General features: G+C 39.7%; 1 protein-coding gene across 1 annotated transcript; it reads left to right on the top strand.

Annotated features, from left to right (window-relative positions):
• Positions 1-686: 686 nt before the first annotated feature.
• Positions 687-15,095, top strand: LOC131466255 (protein-glutamine gamma-glutamyltransferase K-like). The gene is made up of 14 exons (XM_058639458.1): positions 687-748; positions 5,859-6,148; positions 6,266-6,457; positions 9,213-9,464; positions 10,339-10,457; positions 10,543-10,650; positions 11,331-11,508; positions 11,598-11,736; positions 12,187-12,379; positions 12,565-12,718; positions 12,831-13,115; positions 13,752-13,912; positions 14,005-14,141; positions 14,456-15,095. The coding sequence occupies exons 2-14, from the start codon at positions 5,860-5,862 to the stop codon at positions 14,610-14,612; spliced, it is 2,364 nt and encodes a 787-aa protein (XP_058495441.1). The 5' UTR covers positions 687-748; position 5,859; the 3' UTR covers positions 14,613-15,095.
• The last annotated feature ends 2,503 nt before the right edge of the window (positions 15,096-17,598 follow it).

The raw sequence follows: 17,598 nt of genomic DNA, 5'->3' as shown, positions 1-17,598 counted from the left end.
CATAACAACAACACAACACAGCATGTACTTCACTTCCATCCTAGGACGAACCCCTCCTCCAAGTTTAAACCAATCAGAGACAGACTGATGTATTTTTACAGCTATGTCGAAATACTGTATATTCCAAGTTCAACAGGATACACATGTTTCACATGATATTATGACCAGGTATTTTCGAGAAAGCATCGCAAACATTTTAGTCATTTGCACTAAATTACAGTTGTGTGCAATACCTTTGCCGCCTTTTGTTCGGAGACACCCACACTTGAGAAACCTGGTGAAAACCTACTCAACCAGTCTGTGTGGATGATTCATTTTGTTGCACTTTGTCATTTCTAGGTAATTTTACACAAGAAGACTGAAACCCACTTTCTTAGAAAATAAACCTTCTGATAAACAAGGTGTGGATGGTCCCCCTCAACACACACACAAACACAAACACACAGATACACAGTAAGGTACAGCCAAATAATGTCACCACAAATCTCAAAAAATCTCACAAAAAATGCTTTGCTAACTAGATATGAACATATTTAAGGACACTGTACAATACGGCCTTTAGTAACAAAGCCCAACCTAATGATTTCATTTGTTATTTTTGGAGAAAAGGAAGGACCAGCCTGGTTTCTGTGCAGCAGGAGGGTGTGTCTGCTCTCTCTGTCTTAGCTCACAAGTATTTAAAGGAGGCCTGAACTTGCAGCAGCAAACAGAAGAATTATTCTTCCCGTCTGCACTGCCACTGAACTGAGTGAGTTTGAATAAGCTGTTTCACATACACCTCTTGTCTATATATATGTGTGTATGTGTGTGTGTGTGTGTGTGTGTGTATACTGCCTGATAATTACACATTTTATCAAACTTGATTTGTCTGAAAACAAAACAGTTGCATATGTAGTTCTTTATCGCTGTCTCGTGTCAGGCTCGTGCACGCACTGGGTTCGATAACGGCAATTTCTTGCACGATTCACTCTGTTTTTAGTGTTGTTCTTTTAACTGCATAGACTTTCATTGTTCAAACATTACTGGAAAGTATTTTCCCCTGACGTCATTTTCCGTCAGTATGTGATTTTGTAATCATGTCAGCCTGCTACCAAAGCAACAAAGGTTTTACAGCGCTTCATTCGAGGCCAATTACAAAGTCAGCAACATGTATAAACTGGAGCCTGAGGCAAAGTAACTAGACAACAGTGAAGGTCACTTTGTTTGCCTCTCATGGTTCAGAATAAGTGGCCCCAGGGAAAAAAGGTCATGAGTGTGTGTGGCGTTTCCTGGATCATCTCCCTCCTGGAGGAGAGTATTCAACTCATACATAAGTATACGAGATGTTCAATTCATGGGGCTGAACTTTGACCCACTTAATCTGACATCACCCATAAATGTGCCATAGCACAGCGAGAGTCTGCTTTCAGTTGTTAGGATGTAACACAGCAGACGATGGCGTGATGAGGATTTTATCTCTGTAGCAGGTTCAGCTGTCAGGCTGTCTCATCATCGTCATCCACGACATGTCACACAGTCTCACTCTCTCTGCTGTCCAGGCTGGGCGACGGCTGTATCGCCTCATCTCGCTGTGTTCGGTTACAGTACAGTGCAGATATTTCGTTTTATTGATCAGATTAGTGGAAGCAGCAGGAATGTTGGTCGATCTGTGTGGGCATGTGGCTTTTCTGGGTCTGACACATCCTGCAATCAGATAATCTCAACCATGCACAGCTAAATTCCATGCAGTCTTTCATTTTGTTTTTTGGCACTGAGGCAGGAGGTGACAGGAACGTTTGTAAGGCCCCACCCTGCAGCCGTTGCTCTAAGTTTAGGCAGCGAGGCAACGCTCCACTAACTGAGCCAAATACCCCATCAATTGTGTATTTAGGTCCCAAAATTCAAAAGTATATTACATTCAAACTGTGGGGTGTCACCTTTAAATATAAACAAAGCCTGTTACGTTCAAATCATTCTCAAATGAGGTCATCCAATACTGACTATGTCTATTAGCTCCACTCAACTCTCTGTGTTTGGAGGCAACAGCAACATTGTGCTAGTAAAGAAGAACAGAAAGCTCTCAGGACACAACATGCAAATAATGTTACATCATTACATCATTTCTATTCTTTTGCCTCTGGTTAGTCTTAATGAACATAGTCTGTTGTGATAAGAGAACAGATTTCTGGTTATTTGGACAGTTTTAAGCAGCGACTTAAGGGATGGCAATGTGGATCAGTGTAGCATTTATCTCATTCATTCTTTCAGTTCATTCATTCAACAAAAAAACAACAACACTACAGTAAATTAATCAATGAGAATCATTACCCCTGCTCGTGAGTGTGTATTTGTCTGTTATTGTGTTTTTACTATGTCATGTATAGTATTTATATTTTTGGGAAGTGTTTCAGTCTTAGCTTTCTTTCTGTGGTGACGAACGTACACTCAATTCCGAAGCCACCAAAAGTCGTTAGCTGTAGGCAGGTATCAAAGTGTCCACGGTGCCTTTTATCTAATGAACAAATAACATCAAATGTCCACAAAGCCACGTTCCTTTCCATGCAACTACTTTAACTGTTCACAAATTACACTGTAACAAGTAATGCTGCTCTAAACATTTAAACTAACCCCAAACTGCCTTTAGGACGACTCATCCCCTCCCACACACATTATCTATTTGGTTGTCTTCCCTCGAGCAGATGTTACAGGTGCATAAAACCTCATAGCATCTCTATTTATTTACATTTGGAGGCGTGATGACACTTTGTGTGCATGTTGAAATGTGTTCGTTAAGTGTGTGTGTGTGTGATTCTGTTTCATTTTTTATATTTTATTCGTTGATTTTTTTTTTTTATCTATGTATAGCCAGAGGTCAGCTTAGACTTGGATCAGTGTGTGAGTGGGTCTTCTTCCAACCAGATGACCTGGCTCTCCCTACTCTGCATGATCATATTTCCTTAAACCCAAGTTGCGCCTAAAGGCTGTGCTGGCAAGAAAACGTTAAAATGAATTATTATTAATATATATATATATATTATTAAATGAAGTATAGGAGACTCTCACTGACAGTCTGAACGTGCAAGGATACTTTTTTTTTGCTGCAACTAGATCAAAGATCTTCATCAAAGGGCTTATGAAAATGAGAAGCCATCTCAAATCATCATTCAGTCCTTCTGGTGCCAGAGTTTGAAGGGTTAAGCAGTTTATCAAGATCTCCTTCCTTAGAGAGGGGGGTGAGTTGTTCATTCTCACAGAATCGCAATGAGGAAATGTCATGGTGTGCATCATTAAAGTGTTCTGGGCTAGTCCCTATCATTTCACAGTATTGTGCTCTTGCGCTCATTGATTCTTTGTTTCAATGTCCTTGTTGTTTTACCCACATTCTAAAAATCTATTATGTAGATGACGACGCTGTTGATGGAGAACTTTTTACCGGTGTGCAGACGGGTGAAATGATCCGTTTTCCAGTTGTAATTGCACTGAGCACAACTGCCACAGCAGTAGTTGCCCTGAGGAACAGGGAGTAAGTGTGGCTGTGTCTTTGCTGGATGTCTCTTCGTGATGGAAACTAGAGAACGGACCGAGTTATCTCTTATGTTCTTTCACCTTTTACCTACAAGCAAAGGGGGATCTTTACAAATGGATGCCAGTTCTGTGCCAGTTTAAAAAAAAAAAAAAAGAGATCCGGTTGCACTGGAGTGACTAAAGTGCTGAGTGATGCATGAGACAGAGAACCTTTTTTTAACTTGTTTTTAACAAATCTGAACGTAAGCAACTCTTGCTATGTGATTGGCCCGCCCACTGTGAAGCATTACATCAACATGTATATGAATAGGAATGAGCACTACATAAGAAAACTTTGACTGGAAGCTCACTTATCTGCTAAGTGACTTAACAGTGCCATCTGTGGTACGTTTATACTGTTTATATATCAGGTTGTTTAGCAGTTTAGCAGCTGGTTTAGTTAAGCTCTATCTAGCCTCGTCTGTCAACACTAAATACGAGGAACAATCCTGAGCTGGGAGGAGACTAGATACAGGACCTGATCAGACCTGCCGTTAACGGCGCAGATCTGATCACAAGTGGTTTTGCTGCAAGTGCAGATGTGAATGACACAAAGTCATAGACAGTCTTATTATTATTGTTTTTTCAGTGAAAGCCTGTTTGGTTACCATGTGACAGAAACTGTTACTGAGCAATGAGGGAAGGTCATCCATGGTTTGTTAGCATTCCTGAAAGGTAGAATTGATGCTCATCAAAAGCAGAGAAAAGTAAGAAAAGGACAAAACAAACAGACCTTTTGGTAAGAGAAGTGTGAGACTTTACCTCTGGGGTCAAGAGATGATGTGGAAAAGCGTGGAGTTTTTAACTTCAGGCAAATACAGGAGTTTTCTTCATTGCACAGTTGCTTGCAAATCAGAGCACATGCTCATTTCCTGGATGCTCTCAGTGACACATAAATCAGATTGTAATTCAGCATCAGTGAATCAGCTCCAGATGAGTCCTGATGCCATCACAGAGTCAAAGCATCCTTCCTGCTTCCTGCCATGAGGAATAGTTATGTATTTGCACATTACGGACGACCAATTCACACGAGATGTATGATTTATCCTGTGTGTTGCAGCAGTATTAGTGGCACCATAATGTCTTATGCTAATGCAAAAGATGTGTGCCGAAGCCTTTCTGTATCTCTTCAGAAAAATCAATCTTTTAAAATCAGCAAAAGATCACACAGTAAATCTATTTTCTAAAGGCCCAGTGTGATATTTATAAAATGTAATATACTACCCATAATTATCTTTGCATAAAGGAATTATCCTGTCTATTCAAATGGACATAGTCCTCAGTTAAAGTGAAGCGAAGCCCAGGACTGATTATGGAAATAGCAATTAGCAACCCGAGGGCAACTCCACAGATGGCCAAAACAACTCCGTTTGAATAGAAGTTTATGTAAAAATTAGACTATTCTCACAGTAGTAAACATTTTCCTGAGGAGTCGATGGTCTCAATCTCTAGTTCCAGGTCTTCCTCAATAACACATAATATCAATTATTACCACTTAGAGCAGGGGTGTCAAACATACGGCCTGGGGGCCAGAACCGGCCCGCCAGAGGGTCCAATCCGGCCCACAGGATGAATTTGTTAAAATTTCACACTACGATTACAATCTAAACGTAATGTCAAATGCAATATTTTTCACTTCCAGATACCTGTGACTAAATGTTTGTGCCTTTATATATCCAGTGTGATGTGTAAATAGTACATTTAGGCATGATATTGTTGAAATTGCACTTATATTTCTCAAGAAATGTCATGTTTTGTAAAAATGAAGTTCTTGTTGGTCATAGGTTATTATGCTATTATTTTACTGGTCCGGCCCACTTGAGAACAAATTGTGCTGTATGTGGCCCCTGAACAAAAATGAGTTTGACACCCCTGACTTAGAGGATAAATAGATGATCAAGCATGGTACATATGAGTGGACTATAGATGATGGGATTGACAGCTGGTATTGTCCAGTGCGTGCCTGGCTGCCAGGGACATCTGCAAATTTCTGGTTGCAAAAATGATCATTGTGCCAGTCAAATCTTGAGGCTTAAAAAGAAGAGTTTGTTTGGCAACCAAAAGACTATGTCCATTTTTATATACACTTTGGTAAAATTGCTTGAAAATAAAAATGTTGGTTTTGGTTTTTTCATAGCCTTAGAATTAGCCTTTATGTGCACTTTTGGCAAGGACCTTGCTTTTCAGAGGCCGCCATCTTACACTGCCTTGTTCCTACAGCAGCCCTGCTGGACAAACTAACCAGAGTGTCTGTTTTATAAAGTTACAAATAATACCAGGACACTATGAACTATATAATATTTTTTCTCCCCCAGGATGCCTGTAGAAACACGATCCATCAGAGACAACTCTGCAGTTGGTCGTTTTCCAACTGTCACTCTTGGGTTTGAGGAGGACACCGAGGAAGAAAAGGAACAACCGGAGGAAAACAATGTTCAGGGAGAAAATGCGTGTCAGCGCTGGCTGCGAAAGGTCTGTCCATGCTGCTATAACAAACCCAATGAGGATGAAGTCACAGACACTTTGGTCACAGGGGTTGATGAGCTGGATAACGAGGATGGGATAAATGATGAAAAACCTGCAACTGGGGACCACAAGTTGGATGGTAACAAACGACTTAGAGAGCTCAAAGTACAATGTACTGAAAAGTCACAATGTAAAATCCTCGAGCTGAGATAAAACTCCTCACGCTTTTGTCTTTTTTTTTTCTTTTTTTTAACAGAACTCCTTCTCAACGTGCAATCAATAGACCTAATGAAAAGCATATCAGGGGAGAACCGCATTGAGCATCACACAGATCTCTACCCGAGTGACAACCTCATTATTCGCAGAGGACAGACGTTCCAGATGTGGATTACCCTGTCTCGACCCTTTGACCGCAGCACTGACAAACTTCACCTTGAGCTCAAAACAGGTTAGAATTCTCCACCGACAAAAAAAATATTCACCTTGTCATCATGTTTTGGGGTTTTCAGAGTAGTAGTGCACAGTATTGTAATAAAACAAAGTACAAATACTTTGTTACTGTACTTGAGTACAAAATTCACCTATCTGTACTTTGTTACTCCACTACATTTCCTCCAACTAACTTTGTTAGTCGTTACTCGTTACTACCAAATAAAATCAGAAGAAGAGTTGGTAATGGTCTGTATTAGAGCTTTTCTAGTCTTCAAGAGCTGCTTTACACTACAGTTTTGACGTTCCCCCATTCACACGCTTCAGTATATAGTGTCTTGCCAGTTTTCGGTGATGGACAAACAGTAGATTCTGTTTTCCAATGCAAGGCCAACGACATGAAGCCAATTACTGCCTGAGAACTCTTTTTTTTCTTATTTCAAGTGAAAGTTGATAGTTAAATATTCTGACTTTGGTTTGCATTTCCATTGTTTAGCCAACAGCTCAGACAGGCTGCACTTTAAATTAGCCCTCAGGGACTGGAGATCTGGAGCAGACTGAATGCCACAGTTTGTTTTAAGTCTATTTGTTGTAATTAGACAATTAATTAAATGTAATTTGATTTTCCCAAGGTGGTAGTTGATGAAATGTTCTGATGTCTACAGTAGTGATGGACATTTCAGGCAAATTGTAATTTGGATATTTGACCGTTTTTTTTCTCATCAGATATTAAAATATTCCCACACATAAATACACACACAAACTAGAGTGATGTCAGTCGGTGAGGAAGTGAATAGGTGGCAATGAACACATACCTCAAAAACCTTGGATAAGTAGTTTTCAAGATAGAAGTGCTGAGGGAAAATGTCGTCTTGAACTTGCAAAACCTAAGCACAGCTGCTCACCTGGTGTCTCATTCTGCTGTGATTGTGTCCTCGGCTTATTTTTTCAGTTACTTGTTGAGTGTAATTCGGTGGCTCATTCGTTTCTGGTCACAATGGCTGTTTCTTTCATTTCTGTGGTGGGCAGGCTCTGATTCTAGTTGTCACACACAATCGGTCGTCCATCTGCCACTGAATATCTCTTGGTGAAATTGCAGCATTGTGATTTGGTTCCGTTAAGTCATTGGGAAACATGGCAAACAAAGGCATGGTCACACCCACTGAGGAAAGAGGAGTGGGGATATATATATATATATATATATACACACATATATGTATATATATATATATATATATATACATATATATATATATATATATATATATATATATACACACATTTGCATGTTCTACCTGTTTTCTCCGGGGTCTCTGGTTTCCTCCCACAGTCCATGCAATATGGGGATCAGGTAAATTGGACGCTCTAAATTGACCATAGGTGTGAGAGTGAATGGTTGTTTGTCTATATGTGTCCCTGTGATGGACTGGTGATCTGTCCAGGGTTTACCCCGCTTATCGCCCTATGTCAGCTGAGATTGGCACACAAGACATGGCCCTCATGTGGAGGATAAAGCAGTAGAAAATGGATGGATGGATGTTTTTAACTGCAGTGTCAGATGGTGAATATTGGGCTTCAGTTAGGCCTTTTTTTCATAAGGACCTTGAAAGGCTGCAGTTATTAAACATCTAGTGAGGATGCTCGATTATAAAAGATCAGTGAAAAGGTTGTTTTCCAGCTACTTAATGCTTTCTTGTTGCTAAACAATTACTTTAATGCTTTTTGTTTGGCTTTTAGTCACCATCACAGCATTGAGACGGCACCTATTAAAATTTTAATGACACTTAAATATCAGTCTCTGTACTTCTGCAGCTCAGCGCTGCAATCAACGATGGTGACCTATACTGTAGTGATCAACAGGCTAGACAGTGGGTGGGAAGACAGGAGCTCAATAAAAATTAAAATAATAAAGTGCACTGACAATTCCTCCACATGCATGAAGACAAGAATAGAAATACTGACAAATAAAGAAAGAACGTCACGTTAGTTCTTTTTGCTTGCACTGGTAAAAAGACTCAAGCTGAGCCAAACAAATCATTGTGGAGTTCCTTAAAATGTTGTTATTCTTCTGTTCAGTATCTACACTGCTTGGATAAGAATGAGCTCTTTAAGGAAATACACAGGCTACAAACATAAACTGATTTGCTTCTTTTATTGTGAACAAATGGCGTATTACAGGGGCGGCTGGGCCATAGTAGGCGACAGCCACACGAAAAAAAGAGAGAAACAGTTTATTTTGCCGGTCTAAGTCTTAATAATATTGTCCAATCAGCAGCCTGAATATCGCTGTGATGTTCACCATCCTGAGTAACATCATTTTGAAAATGTTCTTTTCAGAGCGAAATTATTTAGCTGTGAAAAGAACATTTTCAAAATGTTAGAAATGTAAACTAGAAAAAACTTGTGGGGGGGTTCATACCCCCAATGCAAAAGCCCTTGTTACTTAGGGACAGTATATTTCACTGCAGAGTGCAGCAACACTGAGCAAAGTTTCCATTTATAGCACAGCTGTGCTGTGTTCACATGTTGACATTAGTTGGTTTCTTACTGTAGGACAGTACCCACTGGATTTTTGCATTTCTGTGTTTGGTTACTGAAACACACAAAAATAGGACTGTAGGTATTAATGAGGGATAAAAGTCAAATTGCAGTAATTGATATTGGAGGTGCTCTGTCTCTACTTGGCCATGTAGGAACAACAACAGACCACACTTTCTTTTCATTCTGCTAATCTACCTCATGTAGGTCACCTGTGTCTCCTGTCACCTCTACAGGGCCACTGCCAACACTGGCGAAGGGAACCCATGTAATCATCCCTTTAGTGGAAGACCTGGACGACGGCCGCTGGGAGGCTGCTGTTGTGAGACAGGACGACAAAAGAATAAAGCTGTCCGTGAATTCGTCACCCACGGCGCTCATTGGCCGATATCAACTCAAGGTGGAAACAAGCTGCACAAATGGCGAGGCTATTTCCACACATGACCCTGCGAATGACATCATCATGTTGTTCAACCCCTGGTGTGAAGGTAAACATGGCTTTTTTTTTTTTTTTAAAGTGATACTAGTTCTGCTTTATTGGTAAAACATTTTCCAAGACACATGAGAGGATGCATATGAACAGAAAAGCATTTAAAAACCATGGAGCTCAACAATAACTAACCTAAAAAAAACAAAAAAAAACCCTGTTTGACCAAGAGAGGAGACTTGAATACTTTATTTTTATCCTTTCAGCCAGAACCTCTAAAGTCAACACATAGGTGATAAACAGAAGGAGCCAGGCGATACAAACAAGGGCATACTAAATTCACTAAAACCTTGAAATGTAATGAATGTATTGTATCTTGTTTATTTAATAAACACAAAACAGCAGTGACTTCACAGTCTCCACTGGTTGCCTAGAAACTGCTGAGAGCCAAGACACAGTCCAGTGCATTGTCGTTTTCACACTTAAACTTTTTTTTAATGTAAACTAAACGTTAATGAAGAGTAGACTATAAGAGAAGCTGGTAGGAAGGGTTTGTTATCAGTGAACACATGCATGCACACACATGCACAAACATACAAACATTAAACGGCTAATATGACAACCTCAGCAGGCCTTACAAGTTTCTTGTCAAATCTTCATTATTATTATTAAAATAAAAACAAAAACAAAAAAACAACAATAATCTAATAATCTAAAATTCGAATTATTTGATTAGACATTTTCTTAATATTGATTTTTAACTGAACCCTCACAGACCCAGACAGTTAAAAAATAAGTGATGATGGGAAGTGTCTTTATTTACAGTACCTGATTTTATCACTGTGAAACATCTGAGAAAGACTTGTAACTAGAATTCTGACACTTCACCTAACGTTCACAGTGCTTGTTATAAGGCTGTACTTGTTGTCTTTCAGATGACACAGTGTTCATGGACTCTGAGGAAGAGAGGCACGAATATGTCCTGAACGATGTTGGACTAATCTACTATGGAACAGAGAATCAAATTGGATTGAGGACGTGGAACTATGGACAGGTAAGTGACCTGGGTTAACAGTGATGAGTGACTGAGTAACAGATGCTGACTCTGTGTTTTCTTTCTTCCTCTTTTTTGGGTTCAGTTTGATGATGGGATTCTAGCTGCCTGCCTCTTTGTCCTGGAAAAGAGTGGAGTTCCTCCGTCTGGTTGGGGAGACCCAGTTAATGTGGTGCGAATTGTCTCTGCCATGGTGAGACTTTCATACCCTTTGTTTATTTTATTTTTTTTGTGCACCTGATTTGGAGCAAGGTGTTTACAGCACAACTGAGTGTCAAAACAAAAATCTGTCCATGGACACAGTTCCGTGCACAGGTGGAACAAAAACATGCAGCGATGAGGCAAAGGTTAGAGTAAAATGAGGAAAAAAACGGGGGGAAAAACCAGAAATAACTAAAGGCCTGCAGCATCCCAGCAACACAAGTACATAATCACACATTCAGAGAATGCACTTGCCACTGTAGCAACACGCACCATGAGAAGGCAATGTTGTTATGTTGGTTCACCACTTCATGTCCACACCGTAATATTACTGGATGAATAATGCATTTTAAGAGAGATGGTCTTTGGAGTAAAAACACTTTGATGATCCTGTTACTTTCCCCCCCACTGTTGCAAGGTCAGTATTTTCCATAGTGAAACTATTGGAAGTAAGGAAATTCTTGAAGTTAAATACAGAGGACGAAGCCTGTGACTCTGATCTCTCTGATCCTTGCAGAGAAGAAAGCAAGAAAGAAAGTGCAGTGAAATCTTGTTACAGTTAACAAACAGCTGCTGAGTACCTACTCAAATGAAAACGTCAGAACTTTATGCTTCAGATTCTGATCTTTACAAAAATCTCAAATCAAAAATCATCTGCCCACATTTATTCAGATCAATTCCCCTGATGACTGTGGTGTTGTGGAGGGAAACTGGTCAGGAAACTATTCAAATGGAACTAGTCCAACAACGTGGAGTGGAAGCGTGGAAATCCTAAAGGAATACCATGAAAACAAAGGCAATCCTGTTAAGTACGGCCAGTGCTGGGTTTTTGCGGGCACCTTCACTACAGGTGAGCACATTAATTGTTTCTCGTCCTCATCTATGAATGTTAATGATGTTAATGTGGCAGATACTGACCTCTGATGCCAAACTGCTTAGTGCTACGGTGTTTGGGCATCCCCGGCCGAACTGTGACCAACTACAACTCAGCTCATGACACAGACGTCTCCTTGACATCAGACATATACCTGGACGAGAACCTGGACCCTATAGAAGAGCTCAATGTGGACTCTATCTGGTGAGTTCCATCACTGTCTTTTGTGTTTTAGGTTACATCTCATTTCACCCCTTGCTTTTTTCACTACCTTTGTATTTCAATTCTTTTAGACTAGATTAACCAAATCCAAGGAAACTAATGTTACAATCACAGAACTAACATTGGTTAGCATTTTGTGTTGCTACACAAACCACAAGAAAACTTCTGTGCAGTCTCTTGTACATACAATAAACTGATCCAATAGTATTTCAAGGCCTTGAAGACATTTTCTGACATGTCTCTGCGTTGCTGCCTACAACAATGGGTCAATGGGACAACAGCAGATGCGACTACTTATGCTATAACGTATCACAGTCTTGAAGGGGTGTCCCATTTTTTAGGGCTACATTTTAACCAGGGGCAGGGGTAAAAATAAGAAATGGGATTGGGCCTCCTCTTCGTGATATGACACCTCCGCTCTTTTGCCTGAAGGAACTTTCATGTGTGGAACGACTGCTGGATGGCTCGTCCAGACTTACCTCCAGGCTATGGAGGCTGGCAAGCTGTTGATGCCACACCTCAGGAGACCAGCCAAGGCACCTTCCGCTGTGGTCCCGCGTCTCTTACTGCTGTACGCAATGGTCAGGTCTACCTCAAACACGACTGTCCGTTTGTGTTCGCTGAGGTTTGTGGAACACGTCGTCTCACATACGAGAATGGCCAATTACTTATGCACTTGTTGCTGTGTGTTTGTGGATAATGTGTGTACTGTGCACTAATAATGAGTCATACTGCAGACATCAAAAGATGCACAACAGTTTTCCCGTCTGTTACTTTATTCTCTGACTCTACCACGCTTTCTCTCTTCAGGTAAACAGTGATAAAATCTACTGGCAGAGGAATACAGATGGGACCTTTAGTCAAATCTACAGTGAGAAAAAAGCTGTAGGCCACAAGATTAGCACCAAGGCTGTTGGTTCTGACAAGCGTAGTGACATCACACACCTTTACAAACACCTTGAAGGTATCATCAAACAAAACCCACACACTGAAAGCAAAGGGTATGAGACACAAAACTCTTATCAAAATGGTTTCTACTGTGTTGCTTATTGAATTGAATCTCTGGCCACCCTCAGGCACAGAGGCGGAACGCATTGCTGTGGAAACAGCATGTCGCTACGGCTCCAAAGCAGAGGCCTATTCATCTCCCACAGCAGAGGATGTCTCTATAGAAGTCACCATGGAGGGTAAAGGTCCTGAAATGGGACAAGATGCTGAGCTGACCCTCACGTTACGTAATAGCAGTTCAGAGAATCGCACAGTTATCCTTCACAGCCAAGTGGCAGTCATGTACTACACCGGTGTCCACAAGGCCACGATCAGGAAGGATGAAACAGACGTGGACCTACTGCCCAACGAGGGTGAGTGGAAGGTTGTAAATTAGTTTTTAGGAAGAAGGCGTAGGTTGTTTCTTTTTCTTTTTGCCTGGATGCTTATACCAATACAATACAGTACAGTACAGTACATTGCTTTGCACAAAGATTAAGAAATGAACAGACTTATAATAATATAATACATTTAAGGAGCATTTCTCACAAAAAGAGAACAGCATAAACAGTGATATTACATTTAGATTATTTTTATGTATATATATAAACATTATTATCATTATTACACATTTGACATTTGTTAAATATAAGTCTGGTGGGCCAAATGAAACACTTGGGCCGACTTTGCTCAATGACATGATTTTTTATTATTGTATATTTTATTACATTTTACTGTGTTTTATCCTAAATTTATAGTTATTATTTTCAAAGTTTCCATTCTTAATATAAACTTTTATTTAAACTTGTATTGAATATTTTACTTTTATGGTGCTTTATTCTAGTTTTATAGTTTTGACTGCACACATGTTTGTATAATTTATATGGGATTTTATATAAATCATGAATTCATTATTTATTTATTTATTTATTTAACAATTCAAGAGTAATTTAAGAGACATGCATGCATTGTCACATTGCAACATCATTTTGATATTTTCCTGTTTACAGTGAAGATTTTGGAGTGGTCCCTGACATACGAAGACTGTAAGGACAAACTGATAGATCAGGCCGCCCTCATGCTGACCCTCTCCGGCAGAGTTAAAGAAACACAGCAGGTCCTGGCCACTCAGTTCAGTTTTCGACTCAGGACCCCAAACCTCTTCCTAACGGTGAGTCAAACTACGAAACTATCACTCGTAAAATGCACACAATAAATTTAAAATCTGACAGTGTTTTCCTCCTTTGTTTTGCTGACACACAGCCAGTTGGTAAGGCTGTGGTCGGAGAGAGGATGGCGGTAAAGATTTCGTTTACAAACCCACTACCACTGGTGCTGAAAGCTGTGATATTCCATGTGGAGGGACTCGGCCTCCTCACTGCACGAAAGATTAATTTTGGGTGAGGAGAAAGATATATTGTTCAGTATTCTCCAAATATTTAATATGGACCCACTTGTTAAAGATGACAATTGCAACCCAAGATGTATCAGTTTATTAAACGAATCACAACTTATTATTATTGTTATTTAAATAATTTAATAAATAAATTATTAGGTTAGAACACATTCAGCTGCAACACATCGGTGGGTCCCAGCCCAGCCTCTGGGGATGATTGTTTTTATAACATGCTCTGTATCATGCATGATTTTTGAAACTACCTTTCCTGCCTTTCACTTTTGTGACTGCCACTGTCATTTCCTGTCCTCCACTCAGAGATATCGGCAGCCATGCCTCTGTGTCTCTCACTGAGCACTTTGTCCCCACCCTGTCTGGACCAAGGAAATTAATGGCTTCACTGGACTGCAAGCAGCTCACTCAGGTTCATGGTGTGACAGACATCACTGTGGAGGAAAGCAACGCCGCTCCATAGTCACAATAGTACTAACTCTATTTTATTTTCTAAATGAAGTATTTTTCTGTGTAATTTATACTAAGAGTTTGAATTTAAACAATCAAAGATACGGCACTGCTTTATTTTGCATGACTTTCAAAATGAACAATGACCACAGAAGGACTAACTAATCATGACAATATCTGAGAAGGAGGTAACATTTGAGGGATTTCATCTCAAAATAGACCTTTTATGTTATATGAAATCTAATACTAGCACACATCAAGTTCTTTGACATTCTAATATGGAAAATCTGGTTTTATGGTTTGCTTATTATGCAGGATTATAGGGTGCAACTACTGTATTATGCCAAAATCCTGCAGTGGTTGTATAATGTTGCAGCTTAAATGACAGAAGTGTATTTTTTAAAAAACATTTGGAGTCATATTTTATATTTATTCATATCATTAATTTATTTTTGTTTTCATTGCACTTGAGAGTAAAATCAATTTTATATTGTGGGTTTTTTGGTCTTGTGTCCTGCATCAAAGAATGTATGGTTGCTATGGAACCGACACAGTTGGTGCCAAAAGTGGTGCTGCCGTGAGTGTTTCTGGTCACACTCTCAGATTGTCGTGAGTATTTTTCTATGATCAACAGTAGCACAGTGAGACAAATTCAACAGCAGTTACTGCAGGCAGAACATAAGCCTACGCACAAGCTTAAAGGGCAGCGACAATGTCAGTTACCCAGATGGACTACATATGGACGACACTGCAGCAAAGTAAGTGAGCATTTTGGATATTCAGAGAATGATCAGGGGTTTGTTCCAGAAGATGGATATCCAACCTACAAAACCTCCCAAGAAAAGTCTCCTCTTAAGGTTCCAACACCTCAAATTTATTGCAACAGCTTTGCATCTTTAAGGTCACCATCCAGCTGCACATGGCGGAGCTGTTAATGTAGGGAATCAACCATAAATGTGGCACTTATTGTCAATGCAGTAGCGGTGAGTATTGCACCTAATACTCCTCAAACTGTAACCCAGCCCAAGGACAATGCAATAAAACCTGTAATTAAAGATGCTCATATGATGTTTTTGTGTAGTGTTGAAGAATAACTGCATTAATTGTAATTGTTTTACCATGAAACATTGTTTTGTTTTCTCTTAATTATTCGTACAATCAATATTTGAAATTGTTAGATCCCAAAACTCAACATTCCTCACCTCCAACTCCGAGCATGGCTTTTACAGGTTTAAGTAACTCAGAAACATGAAAGATCACCTCTTTAGCAAGTGCTAAAGGTCAGTTCTATTTTAAGGTTGTGTAGACACCTGGCAGTGTTGGGCAGTGCAACATGGTAGGCTCTCCATGTAGTAATAAGAGCTCATTCTAAGGTAAGGTAAAAGACAGAAGCATGTCGTTTAAGGTGATGAAACACAAAATTTAAACCCTTGACAAGATAATGGACAGATACGCAAACTTTTGATTTACTGATCAGCTCCAGCTCTGGCAGTGTTGGAGCCCTAGGCAAGAGTTTAGATGTTTTTTGTTTTTTTCACTGTGACTGTGATTAAAAAAGAGCAACACCTCTTTGTTGTTGACACATGAACACACTAGAATGACATTTCCATTTTCCAAGACCTGTGTACTCCATTTTTGATGCCTCACTATAGTCCTATGACATTTTCTAATGATGTTTTTGATGCAACAAACATTTTTGATGACCTTTCTTAAGGTTTCACAGTATCTCCATTTGCTTGCTGATGTTTATGCCAGTGACATAAGTTGACTTTGTAAAGGTTATTTTCCCACAAATTATTTTAGGCAGCTTTATTTATTTTAGTGCTCAGATTTCACGATCTACCACCTCAACTTAATCAACTTCAGCACTGAGAAAATGTATTTTATTAGTTAAAATGTATTTAAGGTTTGGCTGATAGAGGTAATGAAGAGGTAATGAAGCACAGCTTCATTATACAGATGCCCGAAAAACACTCCAGCATCATAATACCAGAGTCTTTTACAGTGGGAGGCAGGCCTCCCCAGGAGGCTTCCTAACTATTGCAGGGGAAGCTCAGTGAATTCATTATTTATTAGTCACCAAATGAGAACATGTTGAACAGTCTAAATGTGTGAGATCTAGTTAAAGCGATAGCTCAGAGATATATAGCGGATAATTGTTTTGGCTACTTTCCCAGAGTTGGAAAGTAATCCGTGCCTCAGCATGAGTGTCTTAATCCTGACTGCAGAGGCATGCAGACAACGGACTAAATGAGGACATGTTTTCCAAGTTTGATACGAGGGGAAGCCCAGAGTTCTTTTTACCCTTACTTCTTATCAAGATGACGAAATAATCAGAAACAAATAAAGTTGCTGAGCAGAAGTTGTGACTTTTCCACCATAATGGGACAAATGTTTCATGCCATCAGCCAGATGCAGGCATGTTTCCGTCATTCTATCTGACGAGTGAAACCGGTCAAAATAATGAGTGTCACAGAGAAACGTCCATGCGCTTTCCTCTCACGTTATTTATTTAACTACTTTTCTCCTGCATAAACTGAAGACTGTTGTAATGGAAGTCATAAGGTCCTCTACCAGAGCCTAAGGGTTCGGCACAAAAATGTGCCTTTCTGGACAGAGATGACATTAGATGTGAATCTGTTGGAGCCACTCTTACAGTTTGGGGGTTACAGCCCATAGTGCTCATATCACCACTGGGACCACATCTTCTCTAGCAAGTTAGCATCTATTTTCTTTTTTTTTTTACAAATGATGTTTTCTGAGGTTTTCTGTGCCGTAAGATGAATTAACTTGAGAGTTAAACATTACACACCCTCCTGTGCATCAAATAAAGATGAATAGACCTTGCTCTCTGTGGGCTGCAAAAGCACCAGCACAATCAATAATGTCAGGGGAAAAAAAAGAAGAAAAAAAAAAACCACCACTAATATATGTCTGGCAGCTGACATCAGGGCCCTGTTCCTGGAGCACTTAAATGAATTACAGTCTTTATTAATGTT

Source organism: Solea solea, chromosome 9 (assembly GCF_958295425.1).
Source record: "Solea solea chromosome 9, fSolSol10.1, whole genome shotgun sequence".
In the NCBI taxonomy this organism is placed as follows: Eukaryota; Metazoa; Chordata; class Actinopteri; order Pleuronectiformes; family Soleidae; genus Solea; species Solea solea.
Note: the sequence above shows the minus strand (reverse complement) of the source record. Positions and strands in the feature narration are given on the sequence as shown.